Below are 24,957 nucleotides of genomic sequence, written 5' to 3'. Positions count from 1 at the left end.
ATCAAGCGAAGATATTTACAGCAACTTGTTTACTTAAGCAAACAAATCTTACCCTGCTTCTTTCCTTTATCACAGCTCCCTAAATCAATATAGTGTGATATTAGACAAAGAAACATTTTATGAATAATCAGTGTTTACCTTTGTTAGCAAAAAAGAAAGTTCTCAAGAGTTGCCTGATATTTCTTGCATTCTGCATACACATACACTGACCTTTACAAAAAATACAAAAAAGCTTTTTTTTTTCCATTTAATACAAGATTACCCAGCACACTGGGCGCAGCACACAGGGAATTTCGGAAGAGGGTGACAACTGGATTGCCGAATGTCAGTACATCCCTTGCCAATCCAAGTTGTGAGGAAATACAACCCCTGAAGGCCAGGGATGACCACGCAGGAGCCACAGTGTCGGAGGAGCTGTTAGGCATTAACTCTGCTGTGCAGCAGCGGTAACGGCCTTTGAATCCTAATGAAGTCGGAGTTTATGCCGAAAGGCAACTAAAGCACAAAAGCAATGACAAGTAGGATGTGAATTTTATTACAAAACCTTATAGTTATTTTCACCTCCTTTCTAGCTAATTTAAATTAAGAAGCAGCCATAAAGGCTAATACACAAAGTCTAGCAGGGATGCTGTTGGAGTGGGTCCAGAGGAGGGCCACAAAGATCATCAGAAGGCTGGAGCACCTCTCCTGTGAGGACAGGCTGAGAGAGGTGGGGTTGTTCAGCCTGGAGAAGAGAAGGCTCCAGGGAGACCTTATAGCAGCCTTCCAGTACCTTAAGGTGGCCTACAGGAAACATGGGGAGGGACCCCACCAGGGAGTGGAGCGATGGGACGAGGGGTAATGGTTTTAAACTGAAAGAGAGTAGATTTAGATTAGACATCAGGAAGAAATCCTTTACTCTGAGGGTGGTGAGGCACTAGAACAGGTCGCCCAGAGAAGCTGTGGATGCCCCATCGCTGGAAGTGCTCAAGAACAAGTCGGATGGGGCTTTAAACAACCTGATCTGGTGGGAGGTGTCCCTGCCCACAGCAGGGGCGTTGGAACTAGATAAATCTTTAAGGTCCTTTCCAACCTAAACCATTCTATGATTCACACAACAAATTTCAGTCCTTGAATGCACGTGGTCCCTGAAAACACACCCAATGAATATTAGCCCTGGACGTGGCCCTCTTTTGTGCCTCGAGGGCTTTGCAGCATGTGCCTCCAAAGACCTGACACCACACAAACCCACAGCAGCTCGATGCACCCAACGGGGACATGGCGCCCTTGCCCTGGGCGGGCAGCTGAGGTGCCAGGGCCTGCAGCGGCAGCAGCACACATGGGGTATGGGCCCGGTGTGTGAGAGGAGAGAAGCTGCCCTTGTCCTCGGCGGACAAAAGATGCCACCTCACCCGGACCCGCGCTGAGGCGGGGATCCCCCTCACACGCTGCTGCGGCCCCCCAGAGCCCTCTCAGAACCGCCACGCCTGAAGCTGCCGCCATTCAGCCTTGTTCTCCCCGCCGTGAAGGCGGAGGGCGAGCACAGGCAAGGCAGGGAAGGAAAGCGGAGCTCCGGCAGTCAGCCGGGCGGCCGCAGCGCCTCCTCCTCAGCGCGGTGACAAGCTCGGGCGGGGCCCCGCTCCGCCTGCCCCGGCCAGCCGGGGGGACGGGGGGGGTCAGCCCGCCGCGAAGGGAGGAACGGCGGGGGCCGGGGCTCCTCAACGGGCGCTGGGGAGGCGGGCAGGGCCGGCCCCCACCGCTTACCCCGGGCCCGCTCCCGTTACTCACGGCTTTCCCGGCGATCCCCGAGGATGCGGCGAGCTCCGCCCGCGGGGCGTGCCGAGCCGCGGCGCGCCCTGAGGCGAGGTTACCGAGGGCGAAGCTCAGCGAGGAGCCGGGGAAAAGCCCTGAAGGGGCACAGGGGTTCTTGCCGGCACCATGGCGAGGCGAGGGGAGCGCAAGCCCCGCCCGGGTGCCCGGGCCGTGCGGGGAGGGCGGCGGTAGCGGCGCCCCAGGGCGCGGGCGGAGGCGGCGGCGCCATGTTGCCGCGCACGGCCGCCGCCCGAGGGCATGGCAGCTGGGCCGGGCTCCTGCCGTGATCCGCCCGAAGAACCCATGGGCAATTTCTACCTCCTTCGCCATCCCTCCTGCCTGCCTGCCTGCACCGGGCTGGGCTCATCTTCCCCCGGGGGGTTGGGAGAATCCCGCCATGAGGTGGCTGCACACGGGGAGTGAGCAGTGTGGGCTGCCGGACATGGTGGGCATCTCACGGGGCTGGGGACAGCTGTCCGGCATGGAGGTCTCCTTGTGGGGCTGGCCTGGGTGGTGATGCGGCCCTGCAAGGGGTGAGATGGTGGGATTGATCCTTCCACCAGCTCCGCCAGAGATTGGGACGGTTGGGTTCGCATGATTCGGTCCAGTCAGATAGCACGGGAAGCGTCTTTTCCCTACTGGTTATTGCCTGACGGTGATATTTTGTGACAGGATTAAAAAGGAAATTTTTGTGACGCCCTCTCAAATCCGGCTCGGATCACCCATGGACAGAAATGCAGAGGGTCAGTGGCCTACGGGCAAAATCTGCTGGAAGCAACAGCCCTGCCGCATTTTTGGATGCAGGTCGGTAGCTTTTGGATTGTCACTGTTGGCCTTGCAAAGTCGCAGTGGTCCGAATGGGAGCTTCCAAGCCAAGGATCCGTCCCCAGCCCAGGGACCTTGAACAGCAGCGTTGCGGAAAATGAGAAATGAGGTCCATGGAGCACGGGGGCAGGTTCATGAACCGCAGTATGAGGTAATGGAGGGCTGTTACCATTATCTCAGCCCTTTGAAAACAATGCGACACCAGAACAAAACAACTGGGTTGGTTATGATACCAAAGGACCAATGTGGTGAGAAACAGTTCAGTCTGCAGAAACCCAAGGAGTAGTTTTTCAAGATGATAAACATCAAAGAAATCTTTTTCAAGTGAACCGTGTCACAGGCCAGGTACTTCCCATGTGGTTTAAAGGGAGAGTATTCAAGGCTGCGGGTATAGTCACAAGTGTCACATCACCAGATCTTAGGGGTGATCTGGTCTTAACGCCTGGGCTTTGGAACAAAAGGAAGTTGAAAGCTGCATGACCTTAAATGAACAGTCCTGGGTGAGAGGTAATAGTTAATGATACAGCTAAAGCAGTATTCATTTATTCCACTCTCTTTACCTACGTACATTATGCAAAACTTCCACATAATTTCATCAGGTTTTAATCCATCACCCCTTTCTGATTCTCCCAGGTGACATCCTTACTGAATCAATGATAAATAGATTTGCCTTCTGGGGTTGCACATCCTTACAGAAATTTGAACAAATAGCCTGAATGGAACTGAATAAGTATCTGCATTTGTGATAATTTACTTTTTATGGACTAATAAAAAAAATACAAAGCTCCATTCTTAGAGCCTTATCCTGAGAAAGAGCACCCACACATCCTCAGGAGATCTCTTTTTAGGATCAGCACCAAGCTGCAGAATCGCTAGCTCCAGTAATAAAACTCCCACAGTGGCCAGTAATAGCACACGTTTCATCAACCATCATGTGTTTTTCCAGGGAGTGTCAACGTGTGATCCATTTCAAATGCCAAGTGTCTGCTGAAGCACATTTTGAGAAATCAAGCCAGCAAGTTGCGCTGAACCACATTACCATGGAAATATTCGCTGGGGAGGAAGGACACAAAAACAGTGACACTTGCTAGTCAGTTTAAGGACGTTACTGATAGTTGCGTGTACACCAAATATGGGGTGCCCACCCCAGGGATATTTACATCTTTTCAAGAAAAATTTTTGGGCACTAATCTTCAATCCACTTGAAAGACACAAGCCAGCATAGGAGGCTTCTCCTTAATTAGAAGAGCCAGAAATGTAAGTCTGGGTATTAGCAAACAGTTTTTTGCATATGCAGCAATTTGAGGCTTCAAAGACTGTTACAAAAACTGGCTGCAAACAGGAGACGTGTAGGGCTGAACACCCACCTTGCCCTTTCAGTCTTTGTGGAAATGCTCTTCAGGTGTACTGCACAGTCAAAACACAGCACACAGTTACTTCATGACCGACTGGAATGCCAGCAGGGAGAACATTGCATCAGAGAAATACACGTGAGTGTGGTCTGCATTGGGATCTGTCTGCCACGCGCTCCATCTCCTGAGCTGAAGCATGAAGTGTGTCACTTCTGCATTAGGAGATCCTTCTGCATTACCCCTGCAGGAGAAGCTCCTCTTGCAGGAAAGAGCAGAAGGAGAAAACCAGAAACTTTTGCCTTTGGGACAAGCTGCTTTTGGTTACAGCACAAGATTTGGCTACCTTATTTAAATAATGAGACTGTCAACGTGAGAACTTCAGAGCCAGAACTTAAAAAATAAGTAACACACATAATAGGTGAGTAATAACACACACAAAAAAATAGCAGCCTGAAAGGAACAAACCCAACACAATAGTTGTATGCTCCTATTTCACCTCTGTGTGAAATTCCTCAGGTGTAATATGAAGATAAGAAATCATTCAGCAGACCACCACAAGATGTCAGCATTGCAGAATGGTTATTCCTACCAGGTGCAGAACAGGTCTCTGCATCCTATAAGCGTTTGGCATTAGATTATTTTTTTTTTTATGATGGCATAATCTGGCCTTATTTTTTTCAAGCCTTGACACTAGGATGTAAGTCCAAAATTGGCTGCAAAGGAGAGTTTCTTAAATGGCTATATTTTTGGGTCTCTATCTTAAAAACTTTTCTAAATGCTTTCATGGTCTCAGTATTAACAGCACTACTAATGGTATATAATGCCTTGTAGCCATCAGTGAGGTGTTTCAGGCTGCATCCAGCCTGGCTAGAAAGCGCTTTCTGAAATTCAGCCTGTATATTGATGTGTCAGAGGTTGTCCAAAGCTCTCTGTTGCTGCACGCTAGGCTTTTTTAAAACCCTCACACTGGCTGGAGAAGGGTCTGCTGGCTTCAGTTCTCTGGAGGAAATGGAAATAAAGTGTGAAACTATTTTGAGCTTCCATTTAGCAAAGAAGGATATTTGGGGTAACAAATCTTTTTAAAGGTGTCCAGCAACATAAGCCAAATCACCAGCGAAAGAATGAACTTCTTTCTTCCCCCATTTCCTTTTGCAAGAATAAAAGATCTGAGGAGGCTTTTTTTGTTTGTTTCTTTCAAATCAGCTAACCAGCCTCATTTGTATTTCACATTAAAATTCATCTCCTGTTTTGGTGGGATGCTCTGTAGTTTTCCCCTGTACAATTCAGTCTTCCGAAACATTTCCTGTTGCAAACAACAGCTTTCTCGCTCTCCTGCTGGTAGGGCTGCCACCAGCCCTGCCACAGTGCCAGCAGCTAGTGACAGGCTTAGCCAACAGCAAGTGACTGTGTCCTGCTCAGGGGAGACCAGTGGGAGGGTGCAGTGAGCCAGGAGGGACCACGTGAGCGCAAAGCTGCCAGAAAGCTGTTCTGCTGCATTTTCCTACCCATTTGTGTCAGCTTCTGTCCATTCGGTTCTTAATGGTGGTGATGGGAAGGTGGCATATTTAAACCATCTGAAAATTTTGCCCATGAGATGAGTTTGGCCCCTATTTAGAGGCTGGTTTGTTGTCAGCTTCAGCTCTGCTACCTTTAGGGACATATATGAGGAAAAAAGAGGTCACTAGTAAATCATTTGGTCCCTTGAAGGGACAACTGGAGAGTTGAGACACAGAAAGTGGCAGATGTGTTCAGTATAACCCAGTAAAGCCTGTTTGCTGTAACTCAGTCAGATCTTGATGACTCAAGTATTGATGTTGGCATGGGGGAAAATGGTGCTGTATCTGCCTTTCTGTAGCACACGTGTTGTGGCACAGGGCTCCCCTCTGCCACCGTAAAAGCTCTCTTATCCCTGCGATGACAGTGCTTAGGGTAGCTGTAACTTTTTAAAGATCTACCTATGAAAGCCTTGTGATTATTTGATGATTTTTCCCATGATTTTAAGAAAATAGTTAGAAAAGGAAGGCTAGAATCATGTCTAATAGATTGTGGTTACCCAAGGAGTCTTCTAGTGATGTTTCTAACAATAATATGGAGGACAGTTTGCATGAAGCTGCATGAACTAAGTGCTTCTAACTTTAAAGCATATATTAGATGGCAGCCACAGAACTTTATTTCTTTTACAATAATGATAAATGAAGACTTAGGAATAGATAACGTTTCTTGCATGTCTCAAAAGTCTTTTTCCATAATAGTTTATTACGAACCATCTGGTCTCATTAATCTTTTATCATAAACCATCTGGCTGCTATATTGTTCAAGCTATTCAGTAGTAGGACCTCCTTCTAAATTAGACAAAAGGAGTGGTTATCAAACTATTGTGTAGGAGCCCCAAACATTTATGTAGGTCCTATATAAACAGTTATTTTAAAAGCATATTATTCCACATTAAACTACAAAAGTTTAAAAACTGTATCTGCAATTAAAACTGAAATGAAGCTTTTTCCCTATGCTTCTTAATTTTTCCTCTTTTTTCACATATTTGCTTCTCAGCCAGTTGGAACAGGACCTACAAATACAAATAACGAACTGTATTAATAAATATTAGGATTTTTTTTTTCAATAAAACATTGCAAACAGAGGATACCTGTCACTGAGCCTCGACAAAAATGAGGCCCTTCATCTTTGTATCTCTGCACACACACACCTTTCAGACGGTAAGCGCTCTAGCAGGGTTCTTTAAAATATAACCGTACAGCATGTGGCAGTATTTAAAGTCTAGTTGTAGAGTGCCTAGTACTATGGGCAGCTAGGTACAACTGATGGTAAAAGATTACATATTATGCAGAGATTTAATAAATTGTACTTCCACTCATGATTGTTCTACTGTTACATTTTCAGATTGATAAAAAATGTGATGCTAAAATTAGCTCAGTTCATATTGTTATTTATAGACAATCTTAAAAGTTACAGTGAATGGAAGAACTAAGGAAAGCACATCTAAAGAATACCTAGAAAGTTTAGGACAAAATTAGCAAAACAAGAGGAGTTAAATGATCCGTGGAGAAGAGCCTGTGACTGAAGCTGCCTGCAGAGAGGAAAGCCGACTGTAAGGAACAATTTTCTTCGATCGGCTCCCCAGGTTTCACACAATTCCTCTTGCATCCTCTGAATGGATGTGCATGCACAAGCGCCCTCCATAACACTCGCTATCCGACTGCGGGGGCAAATGATTTGGGCAGAATTTTCCAAAGAACCTGCAGTATGCAACTGCAGTTCCTGGCAAGGCAGCAAAATGTTCAGGAGCTATTGAAATTAATATTTCATCGAATAACACCAGATGCGTGTTTTCATCTACTACAACATTTGTAGCAATAGCTTTATTATGATTTAAAACAAATTTTGTCTCTCCCTTTTGTTTTTTGTGCCTCCTTTGTTATATTTCTCAAATATTGTTTTGCAACTCCTTAACCCCTATTCCCATTAGCTGGTAACTGTCAGCTCAGTCTCTCTTTCAGAACTGACCAACACTGGAATTCTTGTTCCGATCTGAAAGGGTTTTTTCTGGAAGAACAAAGTAAATGCATTTTTTAAGTACCCGCAAAAGCAGAAATTGAGAATTTTGTTCAGAGATCTTTGGAGCAGGCCATGGCCCACACAAGTAGCAGATACACTGAGGAGAAGACCACAAACAGCGAAGAAGCCAGTGGCTACAGAGGGTCCTGAGGAGCTGCATTGTCACTACAGGGCGAGTCAGGGCTTCTGGGGCTCCCTGGGGTCTCTGCACCTTCTGCACTGGAGATGCACACCACAAGGGAGGATGAAAGGAGAAAAAAACCCGCCCCATTCCGCACAGGGTTGATAACTCAGCCCTGGTGGGTACCAAGACTAAAGTTTCTTTTCAAGCCATTTCATTTTTCAGCTTGCCATTGCTTCCTCCTACTTTCAGCACGTGAAGGGTCTTTTCAGTGTCTTACAGACACTGCGGTGAGAACATACCTGGGTTTCCCCCATCAAAGGGAAGCAAGGTGAGAAGAACACTGCTTTTTGAAACAAGGAGCAAGGGCTGGCAAGCAGCTGAAAACTGCGTGGGCTGCCAATTGCACGGGAATTCCTTTTGTATTACGCAACAGCGTTGCCCCAAAAGACAGCAAGGTGCCATAAAGGGGGTGGTGTGGGTCAAAACAGACTGGTAGGTGTAAAAGGCTGCAGCTGTCCTTCTGAACAGAGGGGGAACCAGTACACAGCAGTGGTGTCCTGCAAATTTGTACAGGTGGTGGCCAGGGTTAGTGTCACACAACTCCAGATTATTGACACTGTTTGTTATACTGCAGTTACCCATAGAGATCGGGTCTTCACTATGCTGGAAAAAAGCCCCACATATGAAGCAAAGTGCTGGCCTGTTCTCCGACAATTAAAAATTATTTAATTTGCTCTATCATATGATTGAAACTGGTGTCCTTGCTGCTTGCACTGCCCTTGTTTGTCTGAATGATGCATTGTTTTGGGTGATGCAAGTAACCTTGGGTGGGTGGCTTTCTTATTGCCAGTACTGCCCTCTTTGCAAATGGGAGACGGGAATGCACTTCCTTCTACAGAACTGGTCGCAGGCAGCTTGAGCTGGGGCTTATGCGGTTCTTCCGCAGTTACTGTCTGGCCTCACCAATGCCAGTACACCATGGTGTGAGCAATGCGATTTCTAAGAAAGAAGGAAGACCAGCTGTGTCCTGAGAGGAAGTGTTAGCGTGAAAGGAAACAATGAGCAACCGGTACTGGGAAAGCATGAACCGCAGTCATTCTTTTGGCTTGGGCCTCGTGACTGCACACTTCAATACTGAGAATCTTATTTCAAGACTATGTATGTACTCTTTCCTCTCATTCCTTTCCCCCATCATTTCAAACAAACAATTCCTGTTGGTATCAAGACAAAAGCATTCACATGACTGCCAGCTTTAGGAAGCTTTGCAGCTAGATAAAATACAGTGCAGCTCCTACTATGGCCTTTCTTGCGACGTGGTGCATCCAGATCTCTTTTCCAGTTTCTGATATTCACAAAAGGTGAGAATATAATATCTTTGTGAGTTCTCTACCCTCCATCAACTTTGACTGAAGTTTTACGCTGTCTCCAAGATGAAAGGGGACAGGTTAAGGATGGGCCAGGCTCACCATCCTGTGGTTACTAAAGAACTCAGAAAAAGTCAAGCTTGCTCTAACTGACCTGCTTGCAGTTGTTCTCTCTCAGACAAAGTCCTCAGTAGAAGTTTTTCCCATGAAAAGACTTAAGAATTAGGTGCACTAGTTTTGAACTTCATAAGAAAATTGATTTTCCCATCCAAAAAACCTATAGAGCTATTACATAGCTCTAGTTGCTTTCACAAGATTTGTTTCACTGGCCGAAGCGCGAGCAACAAACAATGAATACAAGTAGGATGATCTCTTGACTTCACTCCATCTTCAGTCTGTCAGTGGCTGAGATGGTAACAAACCTAAGAGTAAACAAAACAGTAAATCTCTCTCAGCTATTAGACGGGTTCTCATCTATTGATAAATCTACATAATCTTCCTTGCTCTAGGCAGCAATCTAGGCATTGCAGACACATTCTCATAAAACCTAAGGAGGAAAGGAATTTTCAAGGCATGTACTGCCGTAATTCAAACTAGATTTACTGCAGCCTTTATCACGGCTGCTGTGTCTTTTTTCAACACAAGTTCAAAAGTAAGAAATTTGTAATGTAGGAAAGCAATTTTTTTATTACAGAAATTTTAATAAAGAAAAACAATGTTAGCTAAGCAAGAAAACATATTTTCAAATTCTAACAGCTGGTCTTAGTAAAATAGCAAGCGGAACATCAGCTTAAAAAATCCTCAAAAGGAAATAGTGCCCTAACACTTAGAGAAAGCCAATAATTCCTGAAGCCTACAAAATTACAGACAGAAACATCAGCTGATGTTCGTACACAACATCTTGTCTTCCAGGAATTTATTATTGTTCCAAGAGCCTGTAAAAACTTAAATCAGTGAACCCACAGAGTCAATTTCTCAGTTAACTTAAGCCTCAATTATAGTCAGCTCAGTAGAGCAATGTTGATTTACCTCAAATGAGGGCTTACACATAGCAATTTCAAATATTTCCCTTGGTACAGAGTAAGCAAAGATACAAATTCAGAAGTATACAGCAGGATTTGGTATCTGACCAGCTTTTAACCCCATTTAAAAACTCAGAGTAACCCTACAAATTCTTAACGCATCTCCTGCGCTAGTGGATGTCTAAGTTAAAAATCAACAAATTGCGCATGGAGAGCAATGTTTGCAAGTTGAAAGAAATGTAACAGAGGCACTAAAAAAAAATAATAAAAGAAAATAAAAAGAAGCCAAGATGTGTCAGTTACTACGCAGCGCAAGCTTTGCTCAGCTGTCAGTGTTTTTCCTCACGCTGTGGTGGTTTGAATCATCTTGCAGTAAGCAAAATGACTTTAAAATAGACGTTACTGTAAATGAAGAGACAGCTGAGCTTAAACACAAATTGGATGCGAGGTCCATACGAGACAAGTTTACCTTACACTTCTGGAGGGGAGAGCAGCCTGTTTTGTCTGGGTAGCACTGGCCACACCTGGGTACTTGGCATGGTATTAGCCCCAGGGGCAATCACGGGGGATTCACCCCATACCCACTTCTCTGTAAGAGAAGTTCCTGCCACCCTCGGTGTTCATGATCAGGGCACCGATAACGAGGATCCCTTGCCATCTTCCTCTCCCTTTTATAATTATGAAAAAAACCACATTACTGCTTCTGTAAACTGCTCTTTTCCCAGCAACTTGGACTAAATGCTAGTTATTTCAGGTACCAATTAAAGCATATTAGATCTCTATGAAATTAATCGGCAGTGAAGTGATTCCCGCTGACACGATAAGTTCCAAAATTCTTCACCCAATACAGAACCAAAATGGCTGGATTTCAAAAAACAGGAGCTGATTCTCCCCACTATAAAAGCTGTTTTTCTTTTGGCCTCTATCCTTATTCTGCCATGTACAACAGCTGAGGTTATTTTGCATGGTAACAGAGTTATTGATCCAATTTTCCCAGCTCTTCCTGGAACCTCCATGCTCCCTCCCACCAAATCTTTGTACACACCGAGTCTGGGAAGTGCTGCAGAACTGGAATTACATGTTGGTCAGGAATTACACTCCCTGTCCTCCCACATTTTTCAAGATCCTAATCCATCTGTATTGCTTCTTATGCGCATATGGTGGGACAGTGAGACGTAGTTGAGATCTGATTGGCAGAGCCATCCTGAATCACCATCTCTAAGGGAGAAAACACCACATCGATACCCTTTCCTTCCAGTTATTTATTTTATCCAGTAAAAGCTATGTTTCCTTGTTTTTAAAAGTTGTTTTATGGAGAACATGTGGTTTGTGGTTTCCACATTCACGCTGAAGCATAACATTTATGCTGCACATCTGTCTACTAAAACCTGCTTTTAAGAATCACCTTCCAGCTGTAAATGAATTCCATCAGCTTATCCCTTTCCCTGCCCCAGTGTCTGGCATAACAACCACGCCACAGTGCTGTACAGTGCGTGCAGGTAACTGGTAAACAACTGGAACATTGCACAACTACCGGACAGATTGTAAGAGCGATAAACAAGGCTTCTAGCAGATGGAAGCTCTTTCATACTTGCCATTTTGGAAAGTGTAAAAAGCACAGATCACTACAGCAGCTAGACTTATTTCAGCTGTCACTAACAACCTTTGAAGAAAGATGCTTACGACCCCTGCGAAAAAGTCAGGGTGCTCTATGGCCTTTTGCAAGTATGATTTATTAACATCCAACTAAATTGGTTACAGAGACAAAAATAATAAATCAAATTGCGCATCAAGGTGCTCCAACATTGTTACAAATTTTTGGAGTAAGTGAAGCAGAAAACAGGAATGATCCTGACTACAGAAAGTTTTCTCAGAAATCTGAAAGTCAGTGATAATTCTAACACATAAGATACCTTTCTTCATTCTGAAATCACTAATGCCCTATCAAAACAAACAACAAATTCAGCATTTAGTAGCTTTGCGTATGTAATACCTCATACACGTGGTTTTTCCAAGACCGGAACTAGTAAAATACTGTTAACATAAATACAAGACTGCCTGAATCTCAGGGATACCACCCGTCTCAAAGGTGCGGAGCTGAAGGAGCTCATCATCCCTTGTGGATCGACCTACCAAACATTCCCATGAGCTTTAATACAGTTTTGTTTTATACAACGAAAGCACCAAATCCACAATTTATATAAAAAAGGAACCGCTTAAAATAATTTTTTAACATATGGCAACTATTTATCTGGAAAATTTCTCTTATTGCTTTCAAAAGCTGCAGCAAGAACAGTCTCTAAGCACTGAGCAGTACAATAATACATTTGGTGATGTTACAGCATTTGCTAAGTTTCAACAGATAAGCCAGATAACATGTGCAGTTTCTTATGAACCCACAGCTGCTGGAGTAAGTTGCACCCACCAGTAGCTAGAAAATAGAAAGGATGAGTTAGTGAATACTGTGAATTTTATTTATAGTAGGCATAATCCATGAATGAAAACATGCTCAACCACAAAAAAAACCCTTTCCATTTTAACTTCACTCCTTTGAATAGCACCATCTGACTCTAGCCCTTGCAAGATGTATTCAGTTATGGGGAAAAGTTGGATTTCATCCTTCTCTCTATTATATATGCACTGTGGGACAAGTTTTGCACTCCTCTTCAGCTTGCCCCCTCTGTATGAGTTGCACACAAAAAAAAATAAAGCTGTAGTGAACAAAATAAGATATGCTGAAAATTTCCTCCTCTGCAAAGCTGGTCACCTAGAGAGATGACAGAAGAGATTTACACAAAAGCAGATGCAAGGACATTAATTAGGCGTATGCTGAGCAGATGTACCTGCACATTTCCATAGCGTGCTACCCTTACCAGGTCTGACTCCAGAGCGCAGGTGGGAAGAAAGTCTTGTGCACAGTCAAGGAAAAGATACAGAAGTAGGGCACAATGTTTACGGGGAAAGTTGTTAATGACAGTTTTTAGGCATGATTTGTCATTTAAAAGCTTGTTAGAATTGATTGCTTTCCTATTTTTCTGATTTTTTTCTTTTAATAGAGAAAAATGGGACACTGAATCAGGATTTTTAGATATAATGGGCCACATAGAAAACCTAAAGAGGACTGTAAACAGCTGAGGGAAAGCGAGGGTGGAGAGGGTCTAGGGCATGAGAAGGGGTGAGGTTTTTGTTAGGTTGGTTTTTGGGTTTTGTTTGGGTTTTGTTTTTGAGACCAGCACTGGACCTTTGTCCAACCTGAAAGCTGTCCCTGGTTGTACGTTCTGGCCCCATGAATCTGTGTTCCTTTCTGTACAACGATCTGGCTTCAACACTTAACTGCCAAATAATAAGGTGACCGTGTTTGCAGCCATCACCCCCTCCAGGGGCCAGGTTTTAAAAGAAAGCAGCTATCCTACTTCCAGTCCCTTCAAAGAAAACTTCTTGGTGGAAGAACAGACCTCTGGGATGTTTCCTTCTCAAAATTTTGGCTGTTTTTGCTCTTCCTTCGATGCATCTAATTTTCCAAGCTCTGTATAAAGAACTTAAGTACTTCACTGGATCTGTATTTCAAAAAGCATCTAAAAGAAGTAAATCAGTGCTGGCAAATGATCACATAAAGCATATCTGAGGGAGCAGAGATTCAGAGGAATGCAATGCTTACTGGTGCTCTCCAGTTCCACTCGGTCTAGAGGGCCCTTTATGCTACTACCAAGAGTGGCCTCCTAAACAAGCTACGCTGTTTCACAATCACAAACTTACGCTGTACCAAAACCAGAACCTAAGTGTCAAGTCTGCAAATCTGGAAGTAGAGCTGTGCGTTTCTGTTCCTATGAACACTATTTGCCTGGATTTTTTTTTTCTTTCTTTGCTGCTTAATTTGAAAACCGAGACAGTGTTTAACACCCCAAGGCCTGAGCTGCTCCGTTGTCTTGACCTAAGTTTTTAGCGGGGTACACAAAGAAAGGCAGTGCTAGATAAGTGTTCTCAAACTGCCCTCCAAAATAAAATTAAGTAATGCTTATAAAAGAGCTGTAACAGCAAGCAATGTTCCTCAGGAAATTTTAAGACCGATCCATTGAGCTGAACAGCTTGGGGATCACTGCTGCATATGAAAGGAAGCAGTATGTTGCCCGATATCTTCTTTTTACCATTCAGGGTAGAAATGGGGGGAAAAAAAAGTCCCTCAATGTCAGTTATTAAAAACAAGAGCTGTCTTATATTGCAGAAAGCTAATATAAGTTTTGCACCCATTAATACATCTGAAGTTTTGGGGAAGAAAGTTACCAAAATTTCATATTTTACCAAGAATAACTGTATAGAGTATATTAAGGTTTGTGAATTATGAATATATTTTTATGCAGAAATACAGAGAAGTAACATCAAGACAATTTTCTTCTACTTCTTAATACACAGTCACAGGAGTTTAACAACTAAACCCAATTGTTTCATACAAAATTAAGCAGGGATAACTATACTGCAGTTGGAAACACGGTGTCAGAGGATCATTCACAACTGGTTACGTGGTGTTTGCAGATGTGTATTACAGATTTACAAAAGGAGCTATTGTGCAATGATTTTGCTTCATGTATTGAAGAAATGCCCTGGATTATTCTCAGGCATTATTTTTCTGGAGATAGTAAAATTCTGAAGTTTCCCTTCTTGATATGGGAATTTTGCTGAAGAAAATTTTATATAAGGCACCACTCAGCCTAATGCTTCCTGTTATTCATCAAATGTATTTTTGACATTTTAGACTGTAAGATACAAGGCAACACTGCCAGTCTGATTTCTCAAAAATCATGACTCAAACACCCAATATGAGAGTAGTTGAGTTTAACACCTGCTGATTTTAATGTGTTACAATTCTTAAACTTTGCCTTTTGGGCCTCTAATCCTTTAACTTCAGATGCCATCAACTATTAGGTCATATACAAAGTATGGAGAAATCCCCTCCATACATAGAAAATACAAACCCAGCAATCAGATCAGACAGTAACGACAGTAGCTGCCAAATATGATGATGAGCAGGTTTAATGCATCCTCCACAAATTTTTCTCCCTTTCTTAAAAACTTCTTTTTTTCTATTTCCCCTACGCTCTTTTGTTGTTAAATGAATGTTATTTTTAGTATAAATGGTAATTACCAACAGCAAGGATAATTACAAATATCAACTCATTTTTGTGCCAAGTGCTGACAGTCAATACAAGAATAAAATGCCGGGAAGGGAACAAGCCATGAAGAGATCCTCACTTTCCTTGAAAAGCCAAACAGCCCCCAAAGGTTAAGATCTCCTTTGGCATAAAAGCCCAGATTTTGTCTTCATATTGATGTGAACCTTGCCTTATTGTAAGCTGCTGGCATAGTAGTTCAGTCTTTAAAAGATGTATTAAATAGGAAGAATTATGCTAACTTCTTTGGTAATAAATTACAGTGAGGCAGAGTTCCTGGGCAAAGTGAAGAAGGTTGAAAGAGCAATTCCTCTGCCTCGAAGACAATGGGGCTTCAAGGTAACAGAAAGCAAAATTCAAATATACATCTAATCCAACATCACTGATTTGGTTTAAAATGGAAGCATTCACAGTATTTCCTTCATGTTACATATAAGACATTGTCCATTTTTAATGGGTTTTCTTTAGAACAATGCAGCATACAGTAAAGCACAAGCTTTTCTAAGCTACTAGTCCCCCTAGGAGTCTCCCTTATCCATGCCCTCTCCGACTGGTCCAGTCATAAGCCATGCCAACAACATTTGGGTTTATTTTGTGTCATTAAAGTGGCATGTAAGAAAAAGAAGCGGGGGGTGGGGGGTGAGGGTTGACAGGATATAGATCTGAACTTGGAAACTGCGTTGTTGCCAGAGTCACAGACACATAGAACAGATTTGAATCATGGGTCAGGCTGGAGTTGCAGATAGGTAGGAATGAAAGTTATTCTGTTAATGCCTGTGCCATTGTGGTTTGATGGAAAAACCAAAAAATACTGCCTGTCTCTATAATCTTCATTCAAAAGTGCGACTTCTGCTACATTTGTTTCCTGCTAAATTTCTGACCTATAGTTTAGTAGTTTCACAAATCTAGCCGTATGTATAAAATTACAGGAAAGAGATGTAACTGATTTAGTGCAAGACACTTGAATATTTATCTGAACGTAACAAACAAACAGAGGAAGATCAAAGACTCCATACACTTCTCCATAAGGCAGATGGTCATTTTTTAAATATAAGATCTTAAATATGCTGTTTATTTCTTAAGAGGTAGAAAATATCAAAATACTAAGAAAAATTTTCTAGCTTAAAACAATCAGTTTGCTTACCTTTTAAAAAGTCTTACTGTTGCAATTTTTAGGTTAATAAAAACAAATGAAGCTATGGAAGCACAGGATTTCGTGCTCTGTATAGATTTTACTTACTGGAAAAAGAGAGAGCTTCTCCATCTAGTCAGTGCTCAAGCATTATGTACAAAGGATTTCCTCCTCTTGCCCTGTTGGGGGCTATAAAATCTGAAGATTCCCAGTGGAAAATTTTGGCGATTCCTGAATTTCTAGCACTACATTTAGCCGGGTAGAGTTTATGTATAAGGCAGTAGAACCACTGATGTAAGCTCAGAACCACCTCTTCCATAATGCTAAGAAGAAAGCTAATAGAAACAAAAGCTTATTTAAATCATTTCTACAGGCAGGAAAGGCTCATACTCTGATTCCAGCACCAGCTGATAATCTGTTTTAGCAATTTATACCAGCCCAAAACCAGCTGAACTACTCATTGAACTGTGGAAGCCTACTTACAGTTTGAGTTACTAAGGCTTGCCCTCTGATTCCTCGGCACAGCTAGGAGATGCTGATGCTACTGTCTCCAATGCAATTCAATAAGGCATAAGTTAATTCAGAACTGACATTATTACACATTGGAAAAGTAGTGTAAAAGCTCCTCTTTTCCCTCTCGCTGTTAACATTCATCACTATTTATTAAATATTTTATAAAAAGAAGTTAGGGTATTTATACATTCAAACAATCACTGCAATAATCAGAGTAAAGAAAACAAACGAATTATCAGATTCTAAATTAAGCACAATTCCGGAGATATGCACACTTACACACATACACACGGCCCACACATATATTATATGTGTGTGTGTATATATATATATAGATGTATATATATAGATATATTTTATATATACTTCATTTACATCAGATCTGAGAATATAGCACAGAATATCTTCAGCTGGCTCCTCTTTCACCAGAGGACAGGATTGTCCAGTTTGGAAAAACCAGGTTCTTTTCTAAGGTCCATGTAGGTTCCATTGCTCACCCAGGAGTCATCGTTGGATTTCCTATCAAAGATTAAAACAAATGCCTTAAATGTAAAGCTTATATTTTCCATACGTATGCTGTGTAATGCAATGTAGCACTATGCACAGATACCCAATCCAGCCCATGAACCGGGCACCTTCAAACAAGGCGATACAGCTCGGGGAGTGGAACTGGTATGTTTGCACTGGGCTTCGGAGACGCACCTCAGCAGCCTCGTGTTCAGCTGAGATCAACACTGTTTATTTCACTGTCACATGCCAGTGCTTAGCACTTAAAACTACAGCCCAGGCTTATTTTCGTGGTCTCAAAGGCAGCTTTGAGTGGAATGTGGAAACTTTCCTTTTACGTCTCCAAAGATGGCTCACCACGGTTATTACATAAAGAGAGCCTGTAGCTCTCAGTCAAGAGGTGAGACTCATTGCACTCGATCCCGTGCCTCTGCTTTTAATCTAGCGTACAACATTTTTGGCACAGCAGCAAATTATTCTTTTAAGTAAATCAAGGCTTGTGATTTGTTAAAGAGAGAAATCACTATTGAAAAGCCAAATGCATAATTCATATCTACTCTAACACTGGGTAATACTTTTGCTATATAGTAATTAATTTTTTTATTCTGTTATTTAAATCTACAGCACAAATCTCAGTTTTCAAATCCTCATTGTGAGGATTCAAATCCTCATCAGCATTCACATTCCTCCTTGTGAATATACAGTTACAAAGTATTAGACTTTTTCTCTATCCTGTCTTTTTAGCCTGCTGGAAGCAACATTTGCTTCTCTTCGGCTGGCGTGATCGACATGTGATGAGTTAGCTCACCAGCTCCTTCTACAAGTAGTGGTCTGAGGCATTTCCTTTTTGCACCTATTTTAAACTTTTCTGTGCACATCAGAAATACAGTATCTATCGATCCAGAAAAAAAATCAGGGTCCCAGATCTGTTAACTGTGATACATAGGCCCATACAACATTCACCTTGGCTCCAGCTCTCTCATTGCCAGAGAACAGAGGAGCTGGAGGGGAAAAGGCCATGTCCTCACTAGCATTCTTTTTTGTCTTTTGATGGCTGAAGTCTCCCATTAATTGATTTACAACAGGAAGAAATGAAGTGCCCTCTGAATCATAATTGTCTCCCTATCATATAGGGGAAACACGTTCAAAAATAGCCGTGGAAATGAAAGCCTCCAAATCTGCACAAGGCAATCCCACTGAATTCAACAGAAGTTCAGCAGAGGTAATTAAGCTAAAGCCAGCTACTTCACCTTGCCTGAAAGAATCAAAGATGCTACATTCACTCAAGCAAATTCAAACGTAGACTATCAATCACCATCAAGGCAAAAAAAATTAGAATTTCAGGGATGCACTAATGAAAAAGCAATATATAATTCTGAGTTTTAACTATGTCTTGAGTGTTCTACATTGACAAAGTACAAAAATCAAGAATATAAAAGAAACCTGGAAAATACTGGATTCTGCTCTATGGCAGTTTAGAACCAGAATTATAATAAGAATTTCAATAAATTACATTATACGCTAATTATTATATAGTACCTGAAAAATCTAGGCTGATGCTCTAGATTGTTTTCTTCCAGCACCTTCCGTCGTTCTCTCTGTAGCTGCTCGATCCTCTGCTTTTGCATTTCAGCTCCTTCAATATTCCCTTCTTCTAGAAACCTGTAGCACCATCAGTGATAAAAGACACAATTGGTGCTCCTGTACCCTATCTTTGACAGGTCCTGTAGAACTCCAGAATCTAATTTTTACAGCAGGCAGTTCACAGTGTTTGAAAGGTAAACAGCTACATCTGCAGACAACAGCACTATCAAAAAGTACTTAAGGAAAAGTGACTCTCATTACAAGCTCAGAATCATTGTTACATTATATTCTTTCCCTTGGAAGTTATCAACAGTAGGAATTCCACCGCAGAAAGACATTTCAAGTATCTCAGTTTTTGGTTACTCAAACACAGTATGCTCAACATCAAGTACCTGAAGTACTGAAGTTTTAACATCTTTGGAAAAGCAGTTATCTAGACACATGCAAGAGCCAATTTTAGGAAACTCTGGTCCATAATGACTAGACCATCTCTTGATAAGTGATTAAAATGCCTTTTTCAGGTGCGTGTTAACGTAGAAATAGAAACACACTGCAAGTATCTACACAAAATTGTCTGACCTTAGGGTAAAGTGAGTGTACAGAAGATTAAGAGCTATTTGAGGAAGATATTTAAGAGTTAAAACTTCTTACCTTTGGTCTGGCCTAAAACGTGTATCAGTGGATGGGAGTAACGACCTAGTTTGCAGATCCAGTTCATTTAACTCCAGTGCAAATTGAGTAAATCCATACCACTGTTCATAATCTTTAGGCATCGGATCTACAGAAGAAGAGAACATTCAGAATTCCCATTAAATCCTATTATCTTTAGAAGGAAAATTCCAAGCTCCCCTCAGTCCTTTGTTCATCTCTGAACCATGCTCTCAGTTCTGGGGAATTAAGAGGTTTTTAATAATGTGACAAAAGAGAACATCCCCCTTGATAATTGCACTACAACAAAACAGGCTTCTGTTCTCTCAGCTGAATAAGAGCGCAACTGTGAGAAGGTGGTGGTATTATCATAGTGCTTTTTCCAACTACAGTAGACAAAACTCCATGAGTTTGGGAGAAGTTCATATATGGCTGTCATTACAGAATTGAGCTTTGTGGGCTATCCTCTAGTGTTTAATACCTGAAATACACAACACTCCTCTACACAAAAAGTGGCGGGCATTGTTCCTTTTTTTCTTCTCTTCCTTTTGGAGTCCTCAATACCCACTTCATACCCAAATATGAAAATAGGGGGCAACAGAGAAAATGCAGGAAACCATGGGATTAAGTTCTCCATATTATTTAAGGTAAACGATGTATTCTTCTAGTCTAAATTTTAAATGCTTGACAAAAATCTCATATTCCAGATAGGAATACCAAGAAGTTGGGGCCTAATAAAGTTCTGTACTTCAGCCATTCTGATCACTAACTTGCTCTCCATATGCAGTTTGAAGATGAAGTTGTCCCACAGTATAAACTTTCATGCCACTTCCCAAAGAGTCGATGCACAACTTTCCCGGCTTTATCCATGACACTGCCTTCAATCTCATGTGCATTTGGATTCCAATACTTTGCCTAGAATTAGAAGAAACAAGGGGAAAAAAAGGTGCATAAGAGATCAAGTGTGAGTGATTTTGCCACATCAGTAGCACCGTGCTGTAGAGTGGTTTTCTGAAATGAAACCTATTCGTTTAGGTGTGCATTACAATATCATATGCAAACAACTGCTGTTAGTACTATTAATCAGCTTATTAAAAGACTAGCATTGAGAACTGTATTTATTTTGTTTGTCTTTTTTCAGGGCAGTACTGGGTGAAGCATAGCTGATCTTGAATTTAGCCCAATGACAAGTAAGACCGACTCCCAACTTAGTTATCTACATCTTCCCCGAATTTGAAGAAGAGGAAGAGAAGGAACTGACACAATAATCTCCACTTTAGACAATTTACAATACCAAAGGTGTAAGGTTTGCAGGCTCTCAATCTTTAAAATTTGAACTCTAAACATCCATTGCAACTCTGCAAATACATTACAGTACTTTCAAATAAGTATTTGGGGAAAAAAAATCACCCCCATGCTTCTTAGAAACCACAAAGAATTCAGGAAAACAAATAAGAAAAGGAAGCTTTCCTTCTGCTGCTGAGCATGCCATGCTGCATAAGTATGCTGAAGTACTTAGCTTGTATCTATATGGTCTGTTCCTATGTAAAACACAGCCTTTCTTCAGCAATCAGGTGCAGAATGTGCAGGTTAAGGCAAATCTCCTAGTATGCTTTGCAAAACTATTTCTCAGGTTATAAATTTTGGCATCATTTTAGGTTTTCATTGATTTTGCCTTACTAGGAAGAAGTAATTTATTGCCAAAACCTAATTTTAATTTCAGTTATAAGGGCATATCCTGAGGAAGTCATATCTTGATGCCTTGTACTGAAGCAAAAGCTTTGAGTAACACCACAGCCTCTCACTTAAGCTCCTCCGAGTACCTGCAAAGGGCTAGAAAAGAGCACTGGGTGAAGCACCCCACATAAGCACTGGTTCTACAATTGCTGAATGAATGTCATCACAGCACATGACAATACGTTAATAGAAGGTATGTGGTAAACCACCTTATGCCTACCTCTCTCATCAAACACAGAGTAGGTTTTTTGTCCACCTGTTGTGGATGCCACATCCCTGGAGGTGTTCAAGGCCAGGCTGGATGGGGCTTTGAGCAGCCTGGTCTAGTGGGAGGTGTCCCTGCCCAGGGCAGGGGCGTTGGAACTAGATGGTCTTCAGGGTCCCTTCCAACTGTAACCATTCTATGATTCGGTGATCACATTTCTTCCTTTCCTTTCCCCATACTTTTCTGCATGTCAAGTGAAATCACCTGAGAAAGCTGTTGCTTCTCTTTCTCGTCTGGCTCTACCTAGTGAGTGGTAGTTTCTTCAGAGTTACAAGTTTCTCAAAGAATCACATGTAATTACAGCAGAACTACAGGAAAAAAACTGCTGGTAAGCAGCTGTACTGAGCTCCAGCAGAGACCGTCCACCCACCGATGTGTCTGTTAGAAAAGGCATTGCCGACATTGCTGTGGTTACCTTTATGAAAGTCAGTTTGCAGTGGCAAGTGTCATCGTTAAGATTTTTGATGATGATCTCTCCATAGTGTTCAATCCATCTTTGCCCACTTAAGATGTTATGGATACAAGATGTCACCTTGTTCCATGCAAAATGATCTCTAAAACTGTAAGAAAAATACACACAAGAAAAATCTCATGCGATGTTCAAACAAGATTAGGAAAACCCCACAAAACATTTTTTTTTTTTTCTCAAAAACAAACCGTATGACAACAATCCTGTCTCTCAGAAAACCCTTTTCACTTCTGCTGTAAACTTTGGTCTTGAACACAGTTTTCTCTCAATTTACTTGCCCCCATTTACCAGTTTTAAGTTTCCAAAAGTAATCATTCTAATATCGTCTACTGGCCGAAATGCCCATTTCTCAGCTTGTAACACAGTGACAGCTGACAACACAAGGACGTGGGCCACCAGAGTCATCGGAAGGCTTATTGAGTGGAACAGCTTGGCTCAGGCTCTCAGGGCTGAGCCTATGTGTGTATTTCAGGCAAGAGCAAAAGTTCTCACCCGGTAGTTCAAGATGCAGTTGCACATCAGAAGACAGCAGCCAGGGGGAGATGAAAAATACCAATAGGTAATACAACATTTTACCTTTTATTAAAGAAGTATATGTTCTTACAAAACACCTTCATAAAACTTCAAGAAAAGGAAAATCTCATGAAGACATATATTCTACAATTTGTTCTGGATATTGATAGCCAAGTTGCTACTGGTAAGGTAAAGGGTAAACTTGCAAAGCACCAGTTTCACTAAGGCACCTGCCTCACACACATTCCATGAGGATATTAGCATCTTTCCTTCCCTCCCCTTAATCACTTGCTTTTACTTGGTGCTTTCTAAGAGGAGGCACAAGGACAATTTTTACAGACTGGCAGATATGCAGCCAATTTACCCCACAGTAACTTGTTTTCCTGCCCCTACCTGCAGGTCACATGCTCTATTACGCATGCTAAAAACACTGTATTTGCTCCAGAAAAAAACTTAATACTAATGCTTCACTTTTGCCTACAGGCTCAGTACGTTTTTTGTACCCAATTCTATATCAGATACACAGGGATACAAGCAAGCACGTGGAGATGACACATGAATCAGGTTATTTTCCACTTCATCAGCCCACCATGGGCCCTAATCCATTAATTACCTTGTCTCTGAACCCTCACTCACATCCTAAAGATCTTTCACTCCACAGCTTAGGCTAGCCACTATGAACACGACATGTTTTATACATTACCTTTTGGATACTATCTTACTATATCACAATTCTACGCACTTAAAAGAAAAAGGCATGCTTAGTCGCTTAGCCTGATAAGTGCTAGGTTCTTGGGTTATTTTTCTTTTTTTCAGATGACAGAATAATTAATTTTGTAGACTCTCTTTGGAAAACAGATTTAATTGGAACACTACTCAACCTTTAGACCTCTGGTTCTGCAAACACAATGGATATAGGCCAAATTTTAAAGGATTTTAATTGTTGATATATAATGAGCTCTCTGACAAGCCAGCATAGGAACACTGCAGATTTCTACTGAAAAAAATAAAAATTAAACTATACTCAATGCTTCATCTCCATGGCTGCTTACTTCCTTGGATAATAAACATCAGAGATGCAACTGGTTCTGTTTATCACTTCCAATAATTATTTATGCAGTGATGATAGCTATTTAGCTTCACCTACAGACCAAGACCACACGGAGTGAGGGTTTGTACAAATATAGGTACAAAAGACAGCAGCCACAACACCTGCTCCCCCAAACCTTGAATACAAGCAAAAGAATTCATAGCTTCCTCTACCATGCAGTTTCTCCCTTTGAGTTAAATTGCGTGAACCTTGAAATTCAACTGAAGTATGAAAATACCAACTTTGCTTTTTTCAAGATACACAGCAATGATGTTTATTTCATCTTTTGGTTTTTGTAACCCTGGTTTATGCTTCTGGTTTTGGCTTGTTTGTGTTTGTTTTTTCCTTCCCCCCCTTAAACTAAATCGTAATCACCAATTCTTCCAAAGGTCTAATAAGGCACAGCACAGCTTGTTCTCATCTGGATAAATGATAAATGTGGCTCCAGCGTGTGCAAGCACGTCTGTGCCTGTGTGTGAACAGCAATGCACGAGTGCAGCACTTACGCTGGAAGAGTTACGTGTGTTGTACCGACTGGAACAATTTCCATGGACTTGCCCCAGAATTTGTTTTTCCATCTTACATCTGAAACAGGAAGAGGAAAAAAAAAAGGACAGGCTTAGTCATAAGCATGGGTGAATCATTGTATTTCTGGGTTCTGTTTTATTTTCCAGAAATTCAAAATAACAAAGTGCAGCATAATAATAATGTTCGAAGAATTCTGTGGTTCTTAGAACGTGGTTTTGTTTGACTTTTTTTTTTTTCATTACATTATTGGTTATCTAAATAGCAAAGTAACAGGTTTAAAAGTCCTCTCTCAAAAACTTTTTCAAAAGAGTAATTTGAATAAGCTATAGACAGCATATATTTATCTGCAATTCAGTTGCTAGTGAATGAATGCACACATTTCCAAAAACAAAAGCATGATTTCAAATACAAAAATATAGCAACTAAGAACATTCACAGTGGAAAAGCAAAAGAATGTTTCAAAAGGCACAAAATTGCAGAGGGATTTAGTTCCAACTTCCTCTGTAAGTTTAACTGGCCTTTTAAAATCTTGTCTGAATCACAGAAAGACACATCCGAGTCCCACATCATTTCTCAAAAAAAAGACGTCAAATCTCAATGCAAATTTATCCAAATTTATCGAGCAAAAACACCTGGAAGAGAAAGAAACATGGACAGAGAAGCATGGCAGAAGGAGTATAGGTTTAAATTAGGCTCAATAATCAGGCAGTAACTTTCATAGTGACTTCAGAGTGCAGGGAATGGTATCCTTGCTG

The 24,957-nt window shown here is 41.6% G+C and overlaps 2 protein-coding genes across 8 annotated transcripts in view; both read right to left on the bottom strand.

Moving 5' to 3' along the window:
* The window catches only part of GSDME (gasdermin E), a 29,428-nt gene extending 27,522 nt beyond the window's left edge, over positions 1–1,906 (bottom strand). For 2 of the 3 annotated variants that reach the window (XM_054191615.1, XM_054191612.1), the window contains exon 1: positions 1,768–1,906. The gene's annotated coding sequence lies outside the window, so the exon portion shown is untranslated. Of the gene's footprint in view, positions 1–1,743 lie in introns of all 3 variants that reach the window. The other variant, XM_054191614.1, reaches the window with a different exon arrangement.
* A 9,859-nt stretch (positions 1,907–11,765) lies between these two features.
* The window catches only part of OSBPL3 (oxysterol binding protein like 3), a 93,815-nt gene continuing 80,623 nt past the window's right edge, over positions 11,766–24,957 (bottom strand). For all 5 annotated transcript variants that reach the window (XM_054192242.1, XM_054192246.1, XM_054192243.1 and 2 more), the window contains 6 exons: positions 24,181–24,259; positions 22,018–22,162; positions 20,371–20,515; positions 19,604–19,730; positions 18,908–19,030; positions 11,766–17,380 (listed from right to left, as the gene is read on the bottom strand). In XM_054192242.1, coding sequence (XP_054048217.1) covers positions 17,284–17,380; positions 18,908–19,030; positions 19,604–19,730; positions 20,371–20,515; positions 22,018–22,162; positions 24,181–24,259 — 716 coding nt within the window. In that variant the 3' untranslated portion in view covers positions 11,766–17,283. The remainder of the gene's footprint in view (positions 17,381–18,907; positions 19,031–19,603; positions 19,731–20,370; positions 20,516–22,017; positions 22,163–24,180; positions 24,260–24,957) is intronic.

The sequence above is a fragment of the Rissa tridactyla genome, chromosome 2, assembly GCF_028500815.1.
Source record: "Rissa tridactyla isolate bRisTri1 chromosome 2, bRisTri1.patW.cur.20221130, whole genome shotgun sequence".
Classification (NCBI taxonomy): Eukaryota; Metazoa; Chordata; class Aves; order Charadriiformes; family Laridae; genus Rissa; species Rissa tridactyla.
Note: the sequence above shows the minus strand (reverse complement) of the source record. Positions and strands in the feature narration are given on the sequence as shown.